Source organism: Vanessa atalanta, chromosome 19 (assembly GCF_905147765.1).
Source record: "Vanessa atalanta chromosome 19, ilVanAtal1.2, whole genome shotgun sequence".
Classification (NCBI taxonomy): domain Eukaryota; kingdom Metazoa; phylum Arthropoda; class Insecta; order Lepidoptera; family Nymphalidae; genus Vanessa; species Vanessa atalanta.
Genome location: NC_061889.1, coordinates 6,748,852 through 6,773,462, shown reverse-complemented (window position 1 = coordinate 6,773,462; position 24,611 = coordinate 6,748,852). Strand labels below are relative to the sequence as shown.

Sequence of the window (24,611 nt, the reverse complement as noted above, 5' to 3'; positions counted from 1 at the left end):
TGATGTCACTAACTATTTCAATATTAGGTAATGTATTTTTTATGTGTATGCTATAATTATTGTTTCTTATTTTCATTTAATTTCTTTCAGAAACAAGTGAAGACTGTTAAAAAACAAAATAACACGGACAATGAATCAGATAAAAATGGTGACACCGAAGCAGCAGTTTTTATTAAGCTACCTACCAAAACGTCAGCTGCAAAAACTGAGACTAAAGTTGAAGTTTTAAAGAAAGTTTTACCTGATGGTACAATCGAAGAAGTTAAAAAGACAATTACGAAAACTACTAAAGATGGTAAAACAGAAATTTCTACTAAAACGGAGACTCGAACAATACCAAAGGAGATCGCTGATGATGTTGTCGAAATTGAAGAAGAAGAAGAGGATGAAATTGAAAATGTTGAGGTAAACGATACTGACGATATTGTCGAAATTTCAAAAGAAGTCTCTGAAAGTAAAGGAACCGAATCCAAAGAAAACGGAGAAGAAGTTGAAGAGCAAAGCGACGATGAATTGATTAGTGAAAAACCAAAGACTGAAGTAAAAGAAAATGGACATATCATTACAGGTGAAGAAAAATTAGAATCAAGCACAACAAAAAAAGTTGTTGTAATACAATCGACTGGTGAAGAATCTGAGGAAGAAATTGAAGAAGAGATAGAAGAGGAGGAACAAGAGGAAGATGGAGATGTTGAGGTAGAGGAAGTAGTAATAGTTAAGAAGCCACCAAATAAACAATCTGAAGAAAATGAAGATGAAAATGAAAATGTGGAAAATACTGTCGAAGTAGAAGGAAATGATGAAACGAAGGAAGAAGAGCCTGATCAGCAAGAACAAGAAATAGAACAAGAAGAGGAGATTGAAGAAGAAGAGGAAAGTGAGGATATTAAAGAATCGGTTTCTAATGAAGAAGTAGTAAATGTGGAAAAAGAGATTGAAGTTAGTAATGAAGAAGAACAAGACAAAGATGAAATAGTAAAGGCAAAGGAAATTGAAAATGTCACGAGTGAAGTTCATAGTTTAAAAAAAGAAAGTAAAAAAGAGGTTGAGGAAAGTTATGAAGAAGTTGAAGATCTTGAAACGAAAGTTGAAATCAAGGATAAAACTTCTATTATACCTACAGAAGAAGAAACTAAAATTGAAATAAAAGTTGAGAAAAAGCCTGAAGAAGATAATAAAAGTAATGAAAAGGTTGATATATCACAAGAACCTGTATCCGAAGCAATGACAACAAAGGAAGAGCATAAAAAACAAGAAATTGAAGAAGAAATTCTTCATAGAACAATAAATTCTGAACCGAAGGTATCATTTAGGGAGCCTTCAATACCTTTTGAAAAAGTAGAAGATATTGAAATCAAGCCTATTGGCCCAGCTCAAGAGATAATCAAAAAATCTCATACAGAAATTATAACAACGACCACAGATAAACCAACTGGAGCTTTAAGTACACAGACTGAATATAACAGAATAGAAAATTTTGTGACGGTAAATCGTACAACAAAAACTTTAGATCATGCTTATGAGCAAACGCAACAAACAATTCCTACGTTGAAAACTTATTTTTCACCGATTACCGATAGAGTATTGGCTACTCCTCAACCAATATCGAAACCATACCAGCCTGTTTACACACCAGATCCCCCAACAGAGAGACGTCATAGCTTACTTCTTGAAAGACTTAGTGTGGATCGTCAAGTTCCTACTTCAGATATATATCAAAACAATTATCAAAGTAGTCAGAGCTATGAACAAAATCAATGGTCGGAAGAGCCACAGTCTGAAGTTTTGACAGTAAGCAACGTGAAACCTAGCACGATAACTAAAAACCAACAATGGTATCAACAAAATACAAGAGAAAATGTCATAAACAATACCGTAACACCAACTCCTGTTCTTCCGAGCCAGATTTGGAATCAACAAAATCAAGCTCCATCACATAACCAAATACCAACGCAACCACAATATCAAACATACACACAGCAACAATATACACCTAAACCCGAGTTCCAATCAACTTACGTGGAAAATAATTCTCAAAACATATACAAAAGTAATACCAACAACGCTCAATCTAACATCTATCCAACTTATACTCCAAAACCAAGTTGGGTAAGTAGCACATTCGATACAAAGCCGGTTTCCAATACTGCTTCCAATCAATACTCATCACTACAAAAAGAATCAACAGAAAGCTACCAAACGTCCACACAACAATTTAACTCATCCTATGTTCCACCCCCGTGGGAACAGGATTCTAGTTACATCACTGAAAATCAAAGTTACTATCAGCCACCCCCTACGGTATCTTATACTCCTAACATAAACCAAAATAACCAAACCTGGAAACCAAAACCACCACCGGGAAAGTTTTCAAAACCGACACCAACTGCGTACATACCACCAGCTCCAAACCAATCTTTTGTTAAACCTGTGACGGTTGATGATTCATCTAAAATTTCTGGACGAAAAACATACTATAGTGAATATGAACGGCGTTATATATCTGTACCGGAATCAACTTACATACCAAACGAAACTAAACTCTCAGCACAGCCTGACCCATCGCCTCAATATTATTATGATAATAATGAACCGACCGAATTTGTAGAGCCTCAATGGCGGAAGGAATTAAGAGAGTTTACAGAGAAGGCTTCTCAAACGACTACCCAAACTGAAAGTACATCTATAAGACCACCTTGGGAGGAAGATCCTAAGTATGCTGCTTCCAATGAATACCCAGCGACAGTGACACCAAGTTGGACGCAAACGTTAAGGCCACGGTCATGGCGAGAAAGAAGCTATGAGCCAGAATATGTTGGTTCGAAAGAATGGCCAAAAACAAATACTCTTGGTCGTGGACGGCCACAAAGTTCGTATGTTAAGAGTAATATCAATACGATACAAGAGAGACCAAGAGGAGTATCGGTTGATCGATACAACCCAAATAATTACCAGTCTCCATTGCCGTCAGAACATCCGCCCGTTCAGAGCCACACCTTGAACCCGACTATTCATCCAAAAACTTATCATAATCCGTCTGTGCCTGCATACCATGGTCGTGCTTCTGCAGAACCTAGGTGAGTTTTTTCTATAAAATATTGTTTTCTGTTACTTAGGTATAGAGAAGATAAATGTTAAATTTCATAATCATAAAAAAAGATTGAGCCTAATTTATCCAATATTCTGTCTACCCAATACAGATAATTTTAACAGTAGATTGCGCTTGCAAATCAGGACAAACTCGTCGACATATTAAATAAATAAATAATTATTTCTTGGATCGGATGGATTTCTGGCATTTATCAATCTTTTTATTTTAGTTCAAATCTAAGGCTTTCTATTATAGTTGGTAATTCAATAGTCACAAAATTTCGATTTCTTTTTTTTCAAGAATTTTTACATACTTAGAAATAATTTAAAAATACGGGATATTTATTTTTCGTAAGCGGATGCTTCTTCTTTGTATGTTACATCATGTAGCTTTCGATCCTCATATGAACCCGAAATAACAAACAGTTATAAAGGATTTTTTTCGTTAGAACTGTATATTGTGTTTTATTTTATTACATTTAATGTTACATTTAAGGCTATTTATATAATTACAGAGAGCAAACAACGGCGTACCCAAAGCAACGGATGAGAGTAGACACGAGAGCTCCTCCCGTCCAGTCAAGATCGTTTAAATACCTTCAATGGATAACCGGTACCGAAGATTAAGTAACTTAGTCGTTAATATAAAAATACTGTAATTATTAGATTTAATATTTGCTAAGTGTAACTATCGAATGATCTTTAAAATATCGAAAGCGAAATATTGGTCTAAGCTAAGAGTATAAAAAATAATGTTTTGTATTAAGATTTTTATTAATTGTTTAATTATTAACTACCTTACTTAAAGGTTGTTTAATAAATCATTTATCTCTTTCTGTTACCATTGATTTGATATATGAAAGAAGAAGATACAAATACCCCCAAAATAACTTCTAAAGGTAAAGGTATAATTCCTTTTCATGATTGTACTTACAAATTCTCAAAGCAAACATATTTCAGCAATTTTCTTAACGTTCCTATTTGTTGAATTATTTACTTATGTTCATAAGTTTTTATCAATAATCAACGGTATTTTGCAACTAAAATAGCCATCGATCATAGAATATTTGTATGTAACACGCAATATCATCCTAGATTAAAATCTCTCTAGTCTTAGTTTTAGAAGAATTCATCAAATTGGTATAATTAATAAAAACTGTTTTTTTTTTGTCTTTTTATACTTACATTTGAAAAAGGAATTTCAGTAGCTGCCATATTGGGTTAACCAAATGAGATTTAAGTTGGTAGAAAAAGGTTGTTCCGCGTATACATTGAACCGCGTAAACATCTAACGTTTCAATTTGCTAGAAAATTAATTTTGTTAACGCAAAAACTTAAAGCCGTTAAACCCAAAATTTACGAAAATCTACTGACGTCTGAATTGGTTTGTATTTCTTTGCCAATTGTGAAGCAGTTTTTAAGCCATCGTAAATTTTTCTAACGTATTTAAATGTACAGTGTTACTTTACGTTTTTTTGTAATTAAAAAGATGTTTAATGTGCTCCCTTGTACATCGATGATTGCTTATTTACTTTCATTATATTTAATATAATTAACATACCAAATAAATTGTGCCATATTTATTCTTAAACAGTTGCATGAATCACGTTATAATAATTTATCGTTTTATTTAATTGTGGATTATTGTTGAGTTTTATTAATAAAATATAAAATATTTTTTACGTGTATTATTTAAATTCTTTATAATTGAAGTTACATTTATTTTTGTCTTTTCTTTGATGGTTTTCTTATTTACTCAAGAATTTTCAATTTTTATTCTAGATCCTACGAGACTTCTCTATTTCAGATTTAATTTCTCATGTAAAGAATTGCAAAGTTGAGCTTGGGTCATCAACGTTATGGTTATGACACATGTATGCATAATAAAGCTATAATACACCGAGGTCGTTATTTTTTTCAGGTCCTCATACTTAATGTATCTTGGTCGTTATTTAGGAAATATCGTCATTTGGATTTTATGATGTTTGAAAACTTTCGTTTTCGATGATACGTGGATATTACTGCGGGACTAGTCCACAAATTCAATGTCACTCAGCATTTGTAACGATACTAATCCGGAAAAAGCCAGCAATATCGAATACTGAAGCGGTAATGGGCTTGTCTCGTGCGTCGACTGATGTCCGTTTGAACAAACGAGTCCTAGAGTGGAGACCCTCTAGCCAGGTGGAACGATGATTTCAAGAAGGTGACGGATATAACTGGATGTGGAATGCGGAGAATCGGGAGCTTCAGCGCACCTTAGGAGAAACATATATTCAGCAGTAGATGACGATTGTCTGATAAATGATAATTATAATTTATCCTAGTTAAATAAACGAAATCATCTATACTGTGTATTATGCGACTCTATTTAATTATAAAATTAAATTTGCATGTCCAATCATCTCGATTGAATTTTGCACTTTTAAGATATTGTTCTTTCTCATGTATTTTCATATAGTTTTATTAGCGTATCTTACTATTTGTTCTGGGATCGGAATCTGGGTCATTCAAATAAAAGTATTCTGTCGAGAATATGGTATTGATAGGTGGATCGGCAGATGTTAAGGTGGCTACCTGATCATAAGTGGTCACCTGATCATAAGTGGTCACCACTGCCCATACACATTAGCACCACAATAAATTTTAATAATTTCTTTCATAACAAATGTGCAACCAATCTTGGAAACTGAGATAAATAATCTGAATAATGTCGATTTTACTTTTACGAGTCTAATTTATTTTATTTTAATATAGTATAGTTATCTTGTTGTATTAATTTGCCTAAAAGTTAACTAATAATATGCTCAAGAAAGTTTTTAAATAAAAGATATAAATATTGTATTTTAAGCAATCGGTTTGTGGATCAAACATGAACGGGAAAGACAATGAAAAATGCATTAGTATTTGATATCTAAGATATATTGTTACCTAAAAATTTATATGACAATCGTTCGAATGGATTTGGTCGAATGAAAGTTCCTGCATTCGTCTTTAGGAAACTTTCGGGTTTCCGGTATATTTTAACGGAAATAAATGTAGGAGCTTGAGCTGTCAAAAGTTACGTTATGAGGTAGTTGTGTCCATTTCGAGATGCTTTATTCTAGATACATTTTGCAGTAGTTGAATTGTTGAAATGAACTTTACTAAAGTTTTTTTTTTTTTTAATAAACTCATAGGGTAATTTTATCATATTATTATTTATTAATAATTGATCATGGGTCGGTGATGTATTTTACCGCTATGCAGTATGTATATGAGTGAGCTAGTGTAATTTCAAATACAAGGTAACTTTTGAACGATCACGTGTGTATCACCATGTATATCACCTATTAAAGCAGCGTGGCGGAATTAGCTCCAACAAAAAGAAGAAGAGGCGTTATCTCACTAGTGAAATTACTTCACTATAGTTTAAAGGGAACGTTGAGTCCAATATTTGATTTAGTAACTATGTATACTAATTTAATAAATTTGAATGTAGATCTGTCTGTTAGTGTGTTACGATTTCACGGTCAAACAACAGAACTGAAAATTGAACTTATATTTTGTACGAAGAAAGGCCATCCACCATGAAGGACACAGGCTACTAACACGTAAATCGTGAGTGAACCCGCGGGCGAAAAGTAGTTTTTATATCAGAATAGGTCGTTTCAAAAAATAAAAACCTTATATGATATTTTATTCATATGACGACTTGTCAAATTTATATCAAATGTTTAATAGAAAATTTATTAAAGCAAGCTTCCTTAACGTGTCCACCCAAATAATTCTTCCTACGTTGCTAAAATAAAACAAAAATTTTGCAAGCGCAATATAAAATCCCTAACATTTTTAAATCCTTTTAGTTAAATCAAATGCAAGGCTGTGGTCACGTACCGGCGCAAATAAGGATATACGCCATCTCCCCGTTCCTCCTACACCGTAAAAACCTCTTTTTACAGTCGTGTTACAACGAAACGCTCTCGTGGCTCCAAACTATACCACTTAGCGTATATAGGTGTACTAGCTACGGCTTGCGGTGCGATTTTAAATGCACTGATTTAATTTATCTAGCCACATTACGCCTTTTATACGGACGCTCTAAATGGGCGTGGTTTAAATTTTAGAAATGTTTTGGATCTTACTATAATAATTTAATAAAACAATAGCAAAAGATTTAATGCGTTTTGGTTTTCGTAATTTAATTTGTAACGCGCGTAATGATTTAACTCTTATGCAGAAAACCAATTATCATTGTTTAAGATTCTAATTAAATATTTAGATATATGTTCAAAGAAAGCTTTAGAAGCTAGAGATAGAAGATAGTTATATATTTTCCAAGGTGGAAAAATACGTCTTGTGCGTTCAAATGCAGATTGAATAATAATGTCATAATTTAGTTTTCAAATGGATGTCAAAGATTAACTTATCTCACTAAATACTGAATGCTCATTGGTTGCATATTGCGTCATCAGCTGCCATCGACCAATCACAATGCAGGTGATGTTTTTTTTTTAGCATTAGCAGCCCGTAAATGTCCCACTGCTGGGATAAAGGCCTCCTCTCCTTTGAGGAGAAGGTTTGGAGCATATTCCACCACGCTGCTCCAATGCGGGTTGGCGGAATACACATGTGGCAGAATTTCGTTGAAATTAGACACATGCAGGTTTCAGAAGCTAGAGGTTAAAAAATGAAATTAAAGGTTAGAAAAACGGAAATTAATTCCATTATTAAGAAGTATGATTTAAAAAAAAAACTTAATGTATAAATTAAGATTGAACCTTTACTAAATACATGAATAAAAAAATATCATCAACCAAAATCGTACAAAACAATAGACCGTGAAAATTCTACTCCAGGGCTAAGGCTTTTCTTATTTCCAAGGGAAAGTTTGGAGTTTATACCATCACGATGCTATACAGCGTGTTAATGCATATGTATGTGGCAGATTTTCATCTCCACCCTAGTTTCCTAATGATGTCTGCCATCACCGCTAATAAATATTAGCGCAACTTTGAGCTGAACTTTGAACCTTCGTTCACGTATTATTCACTTACTGCTTATTTATTAAAAGCCATCCAATATAATCAAACAATAGATATGGCGGTATCATTATATCGTTGTCAACAATAAGTATTAAATTCGTATAGAAAGGGATTTTCGGAGATGGCGACGTGCCAAAACATTTATCATGCAGAACAACGAACTGTTATCTCATCAACGTATCATGATTCTGGATAAATATCACATTTTAGGTGAAATATCTGATCATAGGGAGCATTTTCGCTCACATCTATATTTCTGAATGATAATTTCGTTTGTATTTTTTGGAGATGTGAAATTATTAAATTAATATTGTGATATATAAAAGTTATGTACCTTGAGATAAAATATTTATGAAACATATAACATTACATAGTCTCAGCCTTGTCCCTTGTACTAGTGTAACTATAGGCACAAGAGACTTGACACGGCTTAATTCCCAAGGTTGGTGGTGCATTGGCCATGTAAGGAATGACTTGACACAGCTTAATTCCCAAGGTTGGTGGTGCATTGGCAATGGATAATAAATGGTTAAAATTTCTCACATGGCCAATGTTAACAGGCGTCGGTGAACTCATCATCAGATGGAACATTTGCCGCTGTTTTATATAAAAAAAATCTCGCTCTTGTTGTGTTCACTGGTGACAAGAGAACTGATTCATTATCCGTCCATTTAATCGGAACTGCGATTCAACTGTTTAATACTGCTAAAGTTACCATCATTAAACACGCATGAGCGTATGACGCATTTGTGCAATAGGTATTTTTTTTTAATTTGATTTTAATAAATAGAATTTCAACTAATTGTAATTATGAAAATACGTAAAATCTGCATTAAATTTTATATACGGAAATAATTATGTTAATTAAAAGTAAATTCAATGTAATTATATTATTATGTAAAACGTTGTGTGCCAGAAACGGCTGAGTACATATTGTGATCAAATCAAATAAATAAATATTAATATAAAATATATGTTTGTATCTATCTTTGTCAATAAGATATAATTAGTAAAATAATGCTGGGATTATGTTTTCCGATCTCTCTCTCTCTCTCTCTGTCTCTCTCTAGAGAGAAGGAGGAGGTTATTATTCTACTTCTGCAACACTTTAGTAGTTGGCAGAAATTAATTAGTATCAACACGTTATTTCACCATCGACCACGAGATGAATTATTATAACACAAACTTATAAAAAAACTGGCGTTGACTGGATATGAATCAGCGACCGAGTTTGCGATCCATATGTTCTATTCATAAGTCTTTCGGTTCTCAATGTTAGTTTTAAACAGCTACAATATAGAACCAGAATACAAAATCACAAATGGTTATCTTTATCGGTCGCCAGTTGAAAATTACTGCTTAGGATTTTCTGCATGATGTTCGTTTTTATTTTATCTGTATTTTTTATTCCATGATAAGAGTCATGAGGGGTTTATTAATTTGGAGTAATTATTTTGTTGTTTCGAGTATTATTTTATGTACATTAGACGTTTATTACTTTTTAAATATTTACATGGTTTTGCTTTTAACTGAATTTGCGAGTGTGCTCGTGGTGGGAAGGTGTGCGGTGCCCTTTGTCCTTTTCTGTATCGATAGAGAAATTAAGACGCGAAAGGGTGACAAAAGAACAAATAAACGATCTCACTTCCGCATTTATTATTATATATTTAGGAATCTACTGTCAAACACTAATTATTAGTATTGTTTTGATTTAGATGGAGAGTGACCCAGTATAATAATAGGCAGACCATACAAATATAGTAACTTAGTTCTTGTCTATGGGCGGTCAAAGTAGTATGCCCGTCTGCTGTCATATATTAAATAAATTAAAAACAAGGCTTTACACCGTGAATATGTGCCGCATCTATATACAAAAATCCGCAAAGTGCCGCATGATGTAAAAAGGTCCACACCTTCTCTATAAGAGGAAAGAAGGCCTCCGCCCATCAGGCTGATAGGTAGAGGCGGTTGCTAGTATTAAAATGTTGTTAATTTAAGTTTTTAGATCACATTGTCTTCAAGCAAGTCTAGTAAGTTATGAATTATGGACAGAATAGGAACACAATATAATATTTTATACTTTGTCTACACGTAGTATTCAGTTTTTTTAATTCAAAATTCAAGTGACTTGTATTAAGAATTAATTAAACAAATAAAAAATGCCTTTTCCAAACAACTAATTCATTTCGCAACGATAACAAACAATAATTTACCGTATAATATTTACATATCTGCGTCATCGGAGATTTTTCTTTACAAAACAACCAATTTAAGGGTAACAAGCAAATTTACCGAGACATCGCAATGATGGAGCGTTGCCAACACATTACGTATTGCATCCGAGGCAGTTATCCAATTATTGCATTGTGTGTCAAGTCAAACAGTACTGTCTGATATTTGATCGGAAACTGGTGCTAACAGACGCTCTAGATAAATGGCTCTTCTAGAACGTGCTCTATTATTTTAACTTTTATAAAACACATTTGATATTCGATATGTGTTTGTGTTTTCCAACAGTATTTAAATTTCGATCGTTTATGTATTTTGCCAATTAATATATTTATATGTATATTTTGATCGATACAAAATTATGTGGATGATAAAAAGCATTGAGTTACGTTTGATTTTCATACTGGATTTATAAATTCAATTGTATTTTAATGACGTGCATATGTTACTTAATTAGTGGATACAGTAACTATTTAGTTTCTCATTGGTTCTTTTGAGTAGAATCTATATTTTGAATACGTCGATAAAAATGGCTTAAAAAGCCTATTTTATTGAAATATGTAATTTTTTTTTTTAAATTACATCCAATCAAAATATTCTTTTTTCCAGTAGGCTCATAAAAGCAAGAATTACAGAGTATATCAAAAGTACAATTAAATTTTAATATATCATGCCTAGTAATCAATAAAATCTAAGTTTGCCTTTTTTATCTTTAATAAAATTTTGTATCGAGTAATTTGCCTTATATATATCATCGTTTTTTTTAAATAGGTAAAGTTAAAAATAACCGTGAAATGTTATTATAGAAATGAATACCGTGCTCCAGGAAGGATGCTTTAACTGTGTGTCGGAAACTAGGTGTTATTAGTTTACCTTTCCTCCTCGTGTCTATAAAATGCTTGCAACTGTTTCTTTCGAAATGATCTTTATTATTGTGCATATACATAATATTGTTGTAAATATATTGTGAAGCACTGTAAGTATACTTAACTAAAAATATTCCGAAGGGGGTCTCGACTTCAATTATAAATAGATCGGACACCTCTAATTAGCAGCATGAAAGCAGATTCATTATCCTCAACTTTACCCCAAAGTAATGAAATCAAAATCAAAATAAAATACTAATTAAGCAGTACCAACACCAGTTACTTGTCTAACTTTTCTAAACGCGTATGCTGTGGAACTGAGTTTCCCTGTCGGGGACGATGAATAGAGGTTCCACTGAAGTTTTGAGTCTAAATATCAATTCAGGAATCATCCTAGAAATACTGAAGTGTCGGTTACATATAGATCACTATTGTTTTAAGTTAACTTGAATTTTTTTTTCTTACATTAGGTAAGTACTCATTTTGTCTTTTTGCATGAAGAATTATTTAGTTCAAAGTGGGTATACAAATTTCGGCGACTATTTTATTGAAAATAGTTTCAAAAGCATTTGCCACCTTCAAATCCAAATATGCATATTCATTTCCAAAGTTTAATTCCATAAGCAACATTTTATTTTAAGTTTACAGTAAAACCGTTACTTATATTCCAAGTAGCCTTGATTTTATTATCTGAATTCAGTATTTTATTTCTGATATACCAACGTCCTACATAGATTTAGAATTATAACGAACATAATTAATATTTTTCAAATAGCGCTTAACATTTACAAAGGTAGACCCATGATCTCACTGCGTCTCATTATATAATTCCTTCTCTATTTATTAATTATATCGATATTACGAACAAAAATAATGAATTATTATTATTATTAAAACGAAAATAAAATAAACGTAAATTAAACACATGATAATTCAGTGGTATATAATCTTAGTCTCTTTAGTTTTTCCTTTAAGATTAGATGTTTTAAGTACTAGGACAAATCTTCTTCATATATTTAAAAATCAATCTACTAATATAAATTTTCGGAACTAAGGATCCAATTTATAAACAAAAGAATTCACTGGTAGAAAGCTAAAATATTTCCGTTTGTTATTGGTAAAAATTATGTTTATACTATACCATTTTCGATATTAATAAATAGCACCCGAGCGAAGCCAGTGGCGGTCGCTAGTTGATCATATATTTTTAAATATAATATAACCAATCACTCAGGATAATATAACTTACAAAGAAAATTCTCCGTAAGGCGTATAGATTAGAACAATTTACTATATATCATTTCTTCTAAGATAATGGGCCTCCCTCGGCGAGAGATAACGAACATCGTGGATTGGTCTCGGCAAATTGTAGAGGGTTACAAGGTTGTAGGGTTCCGTGGAAATGAGTGTGATGCGAATTTTTAAATTATATATCGAAGTTGTTATCGTAAAATATGGTACACTTTTTGAAGGTATAATAAAAACTCATGTGAAATTATGAACCATGAATTTGGAATAAAGAAAACTGAAACGGATCTAAAAATGAAACAGGATAGAACCACTGATTTATTTATTTGTAATTAATATTGTGCTGGGTAAAGTAAACTTGTGCGTGGAAGAAAATCTGCTACAGTGATTGAAAATGAGAATGAAAACCGATTCGCATTGAAGCAGTTTGGTGGAATAAGATCTAAACTCGTTCCTCAATCTATTATGGACCTTAAACTAACTATAGGACTTTAATAATAATTGATAGGTTTTAGTTCTTAATAATATTTTTTATAGCACGATGAAAAGGTCCAATGACACATGATACATGACACATGATAAAGATTAAATATAGGAATAAATCAAACTCATACCGTTACGTAAATTATTTCTAAAGGGGCGTTAACGTCTGTTTAAGGGGGGGGGGGGGATGTGCAGCTTAGGTTAAAAGTATTTAATAATAAGAATACGGAATCATAATTCCTAAGCATCTCGGATTAAGTGGATTTTTATGCCGAAATTATTCCACTAACGAAGGTAAAGGAATTCTCTTGAGTGATGTTGCTTAGTGGTTAAGAGCATGCCCTTGTTTATATAGACTATTAAATGGTCCATCTAAAAGGCTTCTATTGCCGTTTACTTCGGAGCAAGGAGCAAAACAAATTATTATTAATGAACAATATACACTTTATTACATGATATATAAATTATCATAGCATGACTGTTTTTTTAGATATTGAAAAAGAGTAACTACTGAGTTTATTGCCGGTTCTTCTAGGTAAAAGCTACATTCCGAACCGGCGGTAGCTTCACTTAGTATAGTATAGATAAATGACGATTCAAAAGTGCTTGTAAAAGCCTACTTGAATAAAGTATATTTTGATTTTGATACATACATTAAGTGTTAATGAAGTTGTATAAAAAATAATATAAACATATGTAAGTAAGCATATAGAATAATAATGGGAAGATAACCCAACGCTGGACTTCCGACAAGAAATTGATCTCATAGACTAAATTATTATACTTTTAAAAGTCTGAAAATTATAATTGTAGTGCTAAATTTTCTTGAAATCTCATGTCCGTAGTTAAGTAATGAAAAATATTATAGAATACCTTCTACGAAACTCTTCTGTTGAATCAAGGTAGCCCTGATTTTAAAGATTGAGCGTTGTGATTCAGAGAGGTTATACTTCCAGCATTCTGATTAGCATTTTTATAATAATTTGTATATCTGGTTTGTTTATAATTAAATTATCGTTAAAAAATTACCAATAAATGATTTTTAAATCAAATCAAATCAAATTCCTTTATTCAATATAGAAGCATTACACTAACTTATTGATTGTCAAATTAAACACTAACACCGATTCGGAAAAGGTAACCCTGACCTGAAAAGAACCGGCGAAAGGAACTCAGCGAGTCTTTTCTTGTGTCAATTTTATTATTTACAAATATTCTAAATATAAATCTAACATAACATGGAATATGCTCCAAACCTTCTCCTCAAAGGGAGAGGAGGCCTTAGCCCAGCTGTAGGAAGTTTACAGGCTGTTAATGTAACAATTCATCGTAAATAATGCGATAGACATTACGAATTTACGTATTAATGTGTGTGTGTATCGTTCTTGGCTTTAAGACTGTTTCATATCACGATGGAATATTACTCGATGGTTGTTCGCGTGTGCATCCGACTTAGTTCTCACGTTAATTGGATTCCACGGAGATCTCCCAAAGGCTGTCTGTCAAGACTCGCCCGAACATGAGTACCAAGAACTGTTGGAATTAAAGCGTTATTGCTTTTGATATTAAATACGTGAATTAACCACTAGAAATGTATTCATGATATATATTTTTTGTGTTATTTTAATTTAGGTAAATAATAATTATAACAAATTAACTACTCATTAAAAGTGTAACACTCTTGTTTTTATGTTTTTTTTTTAACCCACTGAGTATTAAAATAAACTTTAAATAAAAAAAGGAAGAGGCATGAACGTATTTCAAAAAATTATTAATGTAGCCATCCAAAAAAATATAGTCGCCATCTTCGGACGTTTCTGCTTCGATAGGTTTTATGTAGTTTTCACGTGATTTACGCACAAAGAGAAACAAACATTAGATATATATGTATCAGAAAAATCTTTAAAGATATGTCTAGTGTATAATGCTCAAATATTTCGTACATTATTAAATAAATACATTGATTTATCATATCATTTTCATCATCGTAAATTTAAAAACTTTTCATTTGGTTTACTCTTCTCTTCTTCGGTTATAATTGGTACTAGACCACATACATCACGTTATGATCCACTTGTATAACCACTGACCTTTATTTACTCCATCAGTAAAATAAAACATGTTATAAATATATATTATATACATATTAAATGAGTTATGTTATGCGAACTTGTAACTAAAACGATTTTAGTGGGATGTTTTTTGATAATGCCCTCACAGACCCTTTTCCTCTCAAGGGACATCTTATATTTATGGTTTCCAAAAGATAGGGTTGGATTCCAACAAGTTTCCCCGGTATGGCTTAGCAATGCCTTCCGAGATGTAATTGATTTATTTTATTTTTTTGTTGTAAATAAAGTCTGCACCTGTATATTTATTTCTGATTTCAAAGCGATGCTACTTTTTTTAACATATTATTAGTATAAAACAAAGTCGCTTTGACGCAATTTTTGAGTTTTTTTTATCTATTTATTGTGTACATATTCTAATAAATTTATCATGGAAGTCTCAAGTCTAGGTTTTTAGATCAAATCGTGATCAAGGAAACATGATATTCATGCGTTTACAAGGTTTATTTTAACTACATTGTTAGATACAGAGATATGATAATGGCAATGACCACAGGAATTGCCTACTAAATCGTTATTCTTGAACATATCAATAGAAAAGTTTAAGATGATATATATAGTATCTATCACTATTACTTTACAATAATTTCTCATGAACTCTAATCAAAATAAATGAAGTATTAAGCGTTTTCTTTAAACAAAATCTGCCGTTTACAATTGTTAAATTTCACTTGTAGTTTCTGTTATCACAAGACATTTGATACGGAATAAAAGAGCGGAGAAAAAGATGGCGGCCACGTTGATAAGTGTTGACGCCTGAACTCTGCCAATACAAAAAGTAATAATTTCAACATTAGTAAAACAAGTCAACTTTCTTTGTTCCATAACTTCCACATTAACAGCTTCGCATATGGCTTTAGAGTGACATATCTTTTGAGCAAGGTTTTATTATACTTTAGTAGATTAAGATAGAAGCAGCAGGAAACGCTTAACAGCTAATCTATATATGTACATTCTTTTTTTATTTAGTCCGTCAATCACGTGAAAATTGCTTAAAGTATCGGTTTATATATGAGCAACCGACGCGGAATCGTCCGTACATAGTTATAGGCTATTTATTTTTATATTCCGTTGATCTCTCCCCCTTCTTTCCTAGCGACCAAGTAACAACTAGTATAAAATAAATCGTGTTCATTACTTCCGTTATTGCATACAATTGAAATAAGCTACAATTCAATATTATTTTTTATCGCAATATGAATTTACCGATTCAAACATACATTTCATGACGTCATAGTCAAAGCAATTAAAAATAACATCGAAACTTAATTAATAAAAATTAATAAGAACAATCACGATTGATAATTAGCAGTAATTAAACGAAATCGAAATAATAAAGACATTGTTACGAATTTCAATACACATACGACATATTACATTTTAGATCTGAGATGAGTAAATTCAACAAAAGGCTTCGCAAAAACAACTGACACGTCTACTAATGAGGGAAATGTCGTGTAAATACAACCTTTATGACACTGCTGAATATGTGAGTAGTAGCTCTGACCCGGCACAATTAAAACTAGTTGACACAGAATCAGTAACACGTGTTTGCTATTCGCGCGTTCAAAACACATATTCTGTTTTGAGACAAATTTTTGGCTGAGCGAAATTTAAAGTTTATAACGCGATAATCAAATCGTTGTATTCGTAAGTTCATAAAGGCGCCTTTGAATCGTCATACATGATTGAATTAAATATAAAAAGGTGACATATCAAGCAAATCTTATATAATTAATATCTTTATGCTTGAAAATCAACAAATACTAAGTCCACGCTTTTCTGTTTGTCATTATTAAAATCTCGTAAAGAGTCTGTACTTGCTATATTTTTGAGATGATATAATTTTTTGTAAATAGTGACCTGATTTATTCGAATTTTAAATAAGAATTACAACGTATGGGGATTTTTTAAAATAGTTGAAGCAGATTTCGAATTTACCTTTTGTATTCGTACAAAAACATTTACTCCATATAAAAATACTAATATTAATGTAGATTTTCTTTGTCTAATATTTGAATAAAATTCAAAAACCTACAACAAATACAGAGAAAGAAATTTGGCTTGTAATGTGTATGGCTTCCACGAAATTTATAAAATGTTTTAGGACTTTGAAAATAAAATTATATAATATGGATTATAAATATTTATACATATACCCTTGGGCTCTCTAGTACAAATTACTTTGTCGCTATTGATCCAACATCGCCCATTAGTATAGCTTTTTAAATAAATATTTCTTTGTCTGATATTCTGTTATTAAGTGTGCAATAAATTATATCATTGTTATTTCTTTTAACATTAATTATAAACTAGGTAGTTGGAGAGAACTGATAAACCTGGCGTAAGCGAAGTCATCACCAGTTGGCTGATTATTATTATTATTTATATGTAAAATTAGGTACAAAAGGTAGAGCGTAGTTCGTTGAATGAGAGATCACATGTGTGTGGGTGATTTTTAGGCGTGACATCCGTTTCACGCTGAAGAAACAGTCTGGCTGTCCTGCATTTGTTTTTTTATTAATTCAACTATAATAACTTAATAATGGGTCTGGCATTTGACCCGTCAGATAAACATATTGTATATAATATGGCGCTGTAAGATATATTTATCGTTCCTTACATTGCCAATGTGCCACCAACCTCTAAAACTAACAGGTTATGGTTTTTGTGACAGTAATTACACTGGCTCACTCATTAGTCAAATTATATATTACTACGTATCAATATTTTGCGGTGATACTTAATCAGACAGTGATACTAAGTGATGCCTTCTGCAGATATTATTATTACATAATGTAATTTTCTAAGAATTCCGAGTGATGCTAATGTGAATGAAGTTTTAATATAAAACGGTGCGAAGTCGCGTATTGCACTTAGACTCCACGAACTTAGACGATGTGATATATAATTTGAAGATATAATCTTTGTTTTGTTTCTTCAATGTTGTCATAAAACTTTTGGTCTTGCAGTTCATTTGCAAGTTTTCGTCGCTGCAGCTGTTTGAAATGTTCATGTCGCTGAGTGGGAACTGTCGAAAGATGAATTATTCAAGTCTCCTATTCAGAATAAGTTCAGTAAGGCCTGAATTACAACAGATATGAATGCATGCTTTATATAGTGAATGCATGAGACCATATGTTTCAGATGCAGAAATATGTTGACGCAGCTAATTTCAACTCGGCTACGGTAAAGCCATAGAAAATAATTACATCTTTGGCAGCATGCGTGCGATAACCTTTCATTTTCAGTGCGTAAGACTATTTGCAATAGGTACCAAAAAAGGTAGATGCAAATAGACGCTGATTAAGATTGTTACAATTGGAACGCATTTAAATAATTTTACTTTTATTTTTATTTTTTTATTTTGTTGTAATTGTCGTAACATCGCCATTGTTAAAAGGGTCATATATATTTTTAACTATTATAATAAAACTTAAATATTGTTGATAGAAATTCTTTATTTGGTGAAAAATCGCCACATATATTTCAGGTTTTATGTGTTTGGAATTAAGGAATTCTGAGTATTGCATGAACCTCGATGTTAGGATTTTGTACATCCACGATAAGACAAATCATAGGTTCACTGACATACGTATTTGACCGCTTATAACAGCCTAATTTATTTGAATGAATTAGACGAAAATTTATACTTACATAAAATTCAGCTGCTTAGAAACATTTGTCAAGCTAATTCACGAGTTCTGATTCAGGAGGTTAATTTAGGTTTTTAGTAAAGGTAAAAAAAAAGTATCAACGTCCAACTAGGTAAACGCCCAAAGCAATGGGACGTTAACAGGCTGGCTGGGACGAGAGGTGTCTTTGCCTCCTCTCCCTTTTCAGGAGAAAGTTTGGAGCTTTCTTCACCACTCTGCTGCAATGCGGATTAGTGGCTATACGTGGTAGATTCGCACGATTTTTTTCGTATACCACAGAGCACGAGATGAATCGTAAATGCCAATTAAGCACATTAAGTTGTGCTCGCCTCGGGGTTTGAACTCAGAATCATTTGTTATTATTCACGTCTGGTAACCACTAGGCTATCAAGGCTTATTAGACAAACACGGCTCTTGAATAACTTTAAGCTTGTTTTAAAACAAGTATATTTGTAAGGACCAACGACCTATATTTAGTTTTATATATAAATCATACTGGAATGAAAAAGAGAATATTTATTTTGAATAAAAGAACATTAACATGAGTTTGTACGACCGATTCTTGGGAATGAAGATATCGTTTAATTATATTTAGTTAAATTGTACCAATTGTACAAATTGGAAGGTGTGAATTTTTTTACAGATATTCTAAGATAATTTAAGAAAAATAAACATGGGGCGTGCAGTGTATTATTACGTTCATATTATGCTAATGAATAAATTGCTTAGTCTGATACTGATTATAATAGATCATCTCATTGCTTGAAATATCATGGGTTAAAACTTTAAATAAATCATAAGAATCGGGACGGGTAGCGAGTGAAATAAAAAAGTAAAAAAAGGGAAAGTAAACAGTAAATGTTCCACTGATGGGCCATTTTTGCTTTTGAGGAGAGAAATGTTGGTGCTTGTTTCTACAAGCTGCACCATATGGTACCTATGATGATGGTCCATATGGGTTGGTCGTATTATAAAGAGATCACGATATGTTATACTGTATTTAGTTTTCTAATAAACGTCTTTTAGTGAGTCTAAGCGATGAAATATTGATGTATCTCGCTTAAGTCGTATATCTAAGACAAAAGTATCGTATAAACCGTTTCCGAAACTTTACACATTACGCCAACGATCATGAAGAGAAATTACAGTTAGTCTCTGCTTCTTCTGTAATGCGGAATACTGATTTTATACGAGTCGTACTATGAAAATAATTCTGACGTTTAATTTTGAAGTGACGAATTATTTATTTTAATTCATTTTGAAAAAAAAATTATGTTAAATTCTTTATTAAAATTAATAAGTACAAAAGTCAAATAAACGTGAAATTTACGAGTCGTTTTCATTCCATTCGTCATCTATGAGAATTTATTGTTCCATTTCCTAGTAATAACGTGACGCTATCATATTTATTTTTCTAGATAATACTATTCTCAATGGAATCCAAGACCGATAAGATCTTTTTCCAACTGCATGTAAAATATTCTTATATTCGAATCCAAATAAGTGTTAACCTTATACTAGACTAGTCTATAGTATTCATACCACAGGAGGAATCAAGCATTGGTGATGTAAGGAATGGTTAATATTTCTTACAACGCCATTGTCGATGGGTGGCGGTGACCACTTACCATCAGGTGGCTCATTTGCTCCGCCTACCGATATCATAAAAAAAAATCCAAATTCCCAAAAGAAAATTATTAGATTATATAGAAATAGAAATATTCAAAAACATTAAGCATAATGGTATATAATTTTCGTAATTTATTTAATTAACGTAACCGCAAAAGAGTTATAATAATGTAGGTATTATATCAATTTATAAATCGATAAATTAATCTTTGAAATATTTAATGAAATCCCGCTAAGAAACAAAGTTAGTCGAACGTTCCTACTCAATTACTATGTAGTTCCTAACTTAGTAAGATTTAACCATAGAACCATAGATTCTATGCTGATATCGTGAGTAAGATTTCTATAAAACTTTATTTAGCATTATAGACGTGATACGATATAAATTTCAATAAATATATTAAGGTTCATTAGGCATACAATAGCGAACACGTCCTGGAAGCGATCGGCGAATCAATACTTGCCCACAATAATCTCAAAACGACGTACGGATTACGAAATTAAAATAGTTTTTGCATATTTACATAACGCAAGTTAGCTTTTTGTTATTATACAGTAATTAATATTATTGTAGGATGTGTGATGGCTGTAAAAATCATTAAGAATTTGGTTTAAATACTTACGTTTTTTCATGTTTCGAACGTTTTTTGTTTACTCTTACGAATATTTCGTAATATTTTTTATCGATATTACTGAAGCTAATATATAAAAAAAGAATTCGAAAGGATAAGGACGCATGGACGCAAGTCTATGGAGAAAGGAATTAAATATTAAAAAATATATATATATATCGAATTTATGATAGGCAGTTATTTAAAAAAAATACGCAGAACCGCTGACCTTGTTCTGGTCATCGGCTCTGCTATAGTTATAACAATTTTATGTTTATATTGAAAAGCAACTTTAAGATATCGTCGGCATTTATTTGATTTAAAAATAAAAAGGTGAGTATTAACAAAAATAAGCAATAGTTCAAAATAGTTAGTTTTATTTAATCAACACAGCTTTTTCTTATTTAACCAACATAGATTTTACTTACAATGTTTTCTCTTCCCGAGTCGGTAGCAAAGTGCCCCCCGTACTTAAATCAACCCTCTTTTATTAAATCGCCCGCCCCACCAGAGGCGGACATCAATAACAAAAACACTTCATTATTAAACCAACGGATGTTATAAAATCACTGTATTAGAAAATGGTTTTGACAATTCTTTTTATAAAATAATTTAATAATTTTAAATGATAATAATTAAAAGTAATTTAAACCAAATTACAGTAGCATTATCTAATTAGTAACTAAATAATTAATTTTAACAATTCATTTACACGATTAATCAATTTTTATAAAATCAATACTGAGCATATTTTAACCATACAATCATTTTAACATTTACAATAATTTTATTTAGAGTATAATAAAATTAACCTTAACAGCTAAATAATATTTGCGGCGACACGGCCATACTGACGCGCGATGCGTGCTCTGCATCGCTCCTTCCCTCTTTCTGTAAAAGAATAATTATTACGAGGCAAGGTACCTCCACGATACACACAAGCCTATTTCATAAGTTTTAATCATTTGATAGATTACTGCTCATTCCACATGACAACAGTAACAGATCTTGTCTTTACTAAGACAAAATTGTAATTATTTTTTTTTTTTATTTTTTTTTTTTTTTTTTAATAGGCTAGGATAGGTGTATGAAAGGGCGTTGCTGTATAGAACAGAGGCTCTAAGGGATAGGATAAGGGATAAGGGATAAGGGATATGGGATAGGTCGATGCTGTGCTCTGGGCGGTCTCGTGCGCCGTGGTACACAGAGGACTATTTTTCTTTCAGGATGGGTTTAATTAATGGCTTATTGGACGGCTCCACACGCCAATAGCATCTTTTATCATTTTAGACATTCTTAATGTTCTTTTAATTAATTTTTTTTTTTTTTTATAATTATTATAATTTTTGTTTTTTTTTTTTTTGCTTTTTTTGTAATTATTATAATTTCGGAATTTTTTTTTTTTTTTTATTATTATAGTTTTTTTTTTTTTTTGTCTTTGATTATGCTTATAACTATTTAGATAATTTTTATGATAGAATAATAATAAGGACCTCACCATTTTTAATTTTATTGTTGCTCGTTTGTGAGCGGCGGAGTACCTGAAGGAGTAGGTTGTGGTGAGGCCACCACAGCGCTGGAATGTCCAGCTTGCTTTTCCTCTGGGGGCGACACGGCTGCCTGGGTGGCTCCGGGAAGTGGAGCGCGCCGTAATTGATCGTGTGCGACTTTTCGAGGTCGCCCATGATGTCCTACTACTTTTTTTACGAGGTAGCGGTCGTTTTCAAGGACTTTGTAAACCTCATAAGGAGCGCTAAACTTAAGGTCAAGTGAGGTTTGATTTCTAGGATTGTTTTTTATTAAGACAAAATCACCTCTTTGGAAGCGGAGAATCTTAGCTCGGCCTTTGTCGAACCTGGCTTTATCGTTAGTGGATACCTGCACCATCCTTTGCTGTACGTGACGTTCAAGGGCTTCAATGTCAATCAGCGCATTGTCCAGGTTAACTAAATTTAACAGTTCTGGCGGGACACAGTTTTGACGCCTAGTTAATAGTGTAAGTGGAGCTACGCTCGTGGTTCTATGGACGGTGCAGTTGAGGGCAAGCTGAAGACTCTCCAGTGCTGTATGCCAGTCTGGGGTTTCATAATTCTTTATCATGATAAGAGCGTTTTTCAAAGTTGCCATGACGCGTTCGACTTGTCCATTAGCTCTACTAACACCGGGTGCTATGGAATGTACTTCTATATTGAATCTATCACAGTAATTTTTGTATTCTCCTAGAAACTCGCGACCACCATCGACGATGATTTGCCTTGGAGTTCCAAAAAGGTGGATGACTTGTTTTAGGGCCGCCAGAGTACTGTGTTGACTTTTGTCATTAGTGTAACGTAGTAGAACGTATTTAGTAAATGCGTCTATTGTAACCACGACGTACTCTCGGTCATTGGAGGTTCCTAATTTACCCGTAATATCCATGTGAATAATTTCAAATGGAACTACTGGTTTAGCTATTGGATGCAATTGTACCTGCACAGCTCCAGATGACTGCTTTGATGTTTTGGATACGATGCAGTTGTCCACGAATTCACGTACCGTGGTGCTCATTTTCTCGAAATAATAGGTTTCCCTTATTTTTTGAAGAGTCTTCTCCCAACCAGGATGCTTAAGGGCATTGTGAAAAGTATTTATGAGGCTCCACTGAAAAGACTTTGGCACAACAATAAGTTTCAGTAAACCTAGGACAGCATCCTGCCTTACAAATTTTAGGACGTTATTTTCGAGCTGGTATCCTGGTACGTTGTTTCCATTTTGCAAATCATCTATGATGAGTCGCAGTTGGTTATCGCGTCTTTGTTCAACCGTTACCCAATCCAAGTTCTTGGTCAAAACGTTGACGGTGAGAAGATCCGCATTTCTGCTTAAGTAATCTGCGTGCTGCATCCGCTCGCCTTTCCTATATTCTATTTCAAATTCAAAGTTTTGTAAATATGCCCACCATCTATGGATACGGGGTAGCAATTCCTTTTTATGTTTTGAGGCTTTAAGCGCGTTACAGTCCGTAATTATTTTAAATCGGCGGCCATAAAGGAAATGCCGGAAATGCTTTATTGCCCTGACTACAGCCAACGTCTCAAGCTCATACGAGTGATACCTACTTTCTATGTCAGTAGTACGCATACTGAAGTAGGCCACTACATGCTGCCGTCCACTTATAATCTGGGTGAGTACTGCTCCAAAACCAAGGCTACTAGCGTCAGTAAATAATTCAATAGGTTCGCCTTCTTGAAATATTGTTAGGACTGGTGTAGAAGTTAGACAACGAATGATCTTTTGTCGTGCCTCTTCATGAACATGAGTCCATTCCCACCGTGCTCCCTGTTTCGTCAATGCGTAAAGAGGGGCCATAGTACGCGCAAAGACGGGTATAAAGCGTCTGAAATATCCCGCTAGACCGTTAAACTGGCGAACTTGTTTAACATTTGTCGGAATGGGGGCTCTCGATAAAGCCTCAACCTTTTTAGGACTAGGACGGACCTGACCATTTTCGATTATGTTACCGAGATATTCTATGGACCGTTTAAAGAATGAACACTTATCAATGTTAACTGAAAATCCGGATTCGCGTAATGCTACAAATACTTTTTCTAGGTTTACGAGACCAGATGAAAAATCACGACATTTACTGATGACGTCATCAATGTAT

The 24,611-nt window shown here is 32.7% G+C and overlaps 1 protein-coding gene across 3 annotated transcripts in view; it reads left to right on the top strand.

The window, feature by feature from the left end:
* The window catches only part of LOC125071258 (interaptin-like), a 31,847-nt gene extending 27,174 nt beyond the window's left edge, over positions 1–4,673 (top strand). For 2 of the 3 annotated variants that reach the window (XM_047681396.1, XM_047681395.1), the window contains exons 3-4: positions 91–3,077; positions 3,606–4,671. In XM_047681396.1, the coding sequence (XP_047537352.1) occupies positions 91–3,077; positions 3,606–3,717 (3,099 nt within the window). In that variant the 3' untranslated portion in view covers positions 3,718–4,671. Of the gene's footprint in view, positions 1–90; positions 3,078–3,605 lie in introns of all 3 variants that reach the window. The other variant, XM_047681394.1, reaches the window with a different exon arrangement.
* The last annotated feature ends 19,938 nt before the right edge of the window (positions 4,674–24,611 follow it).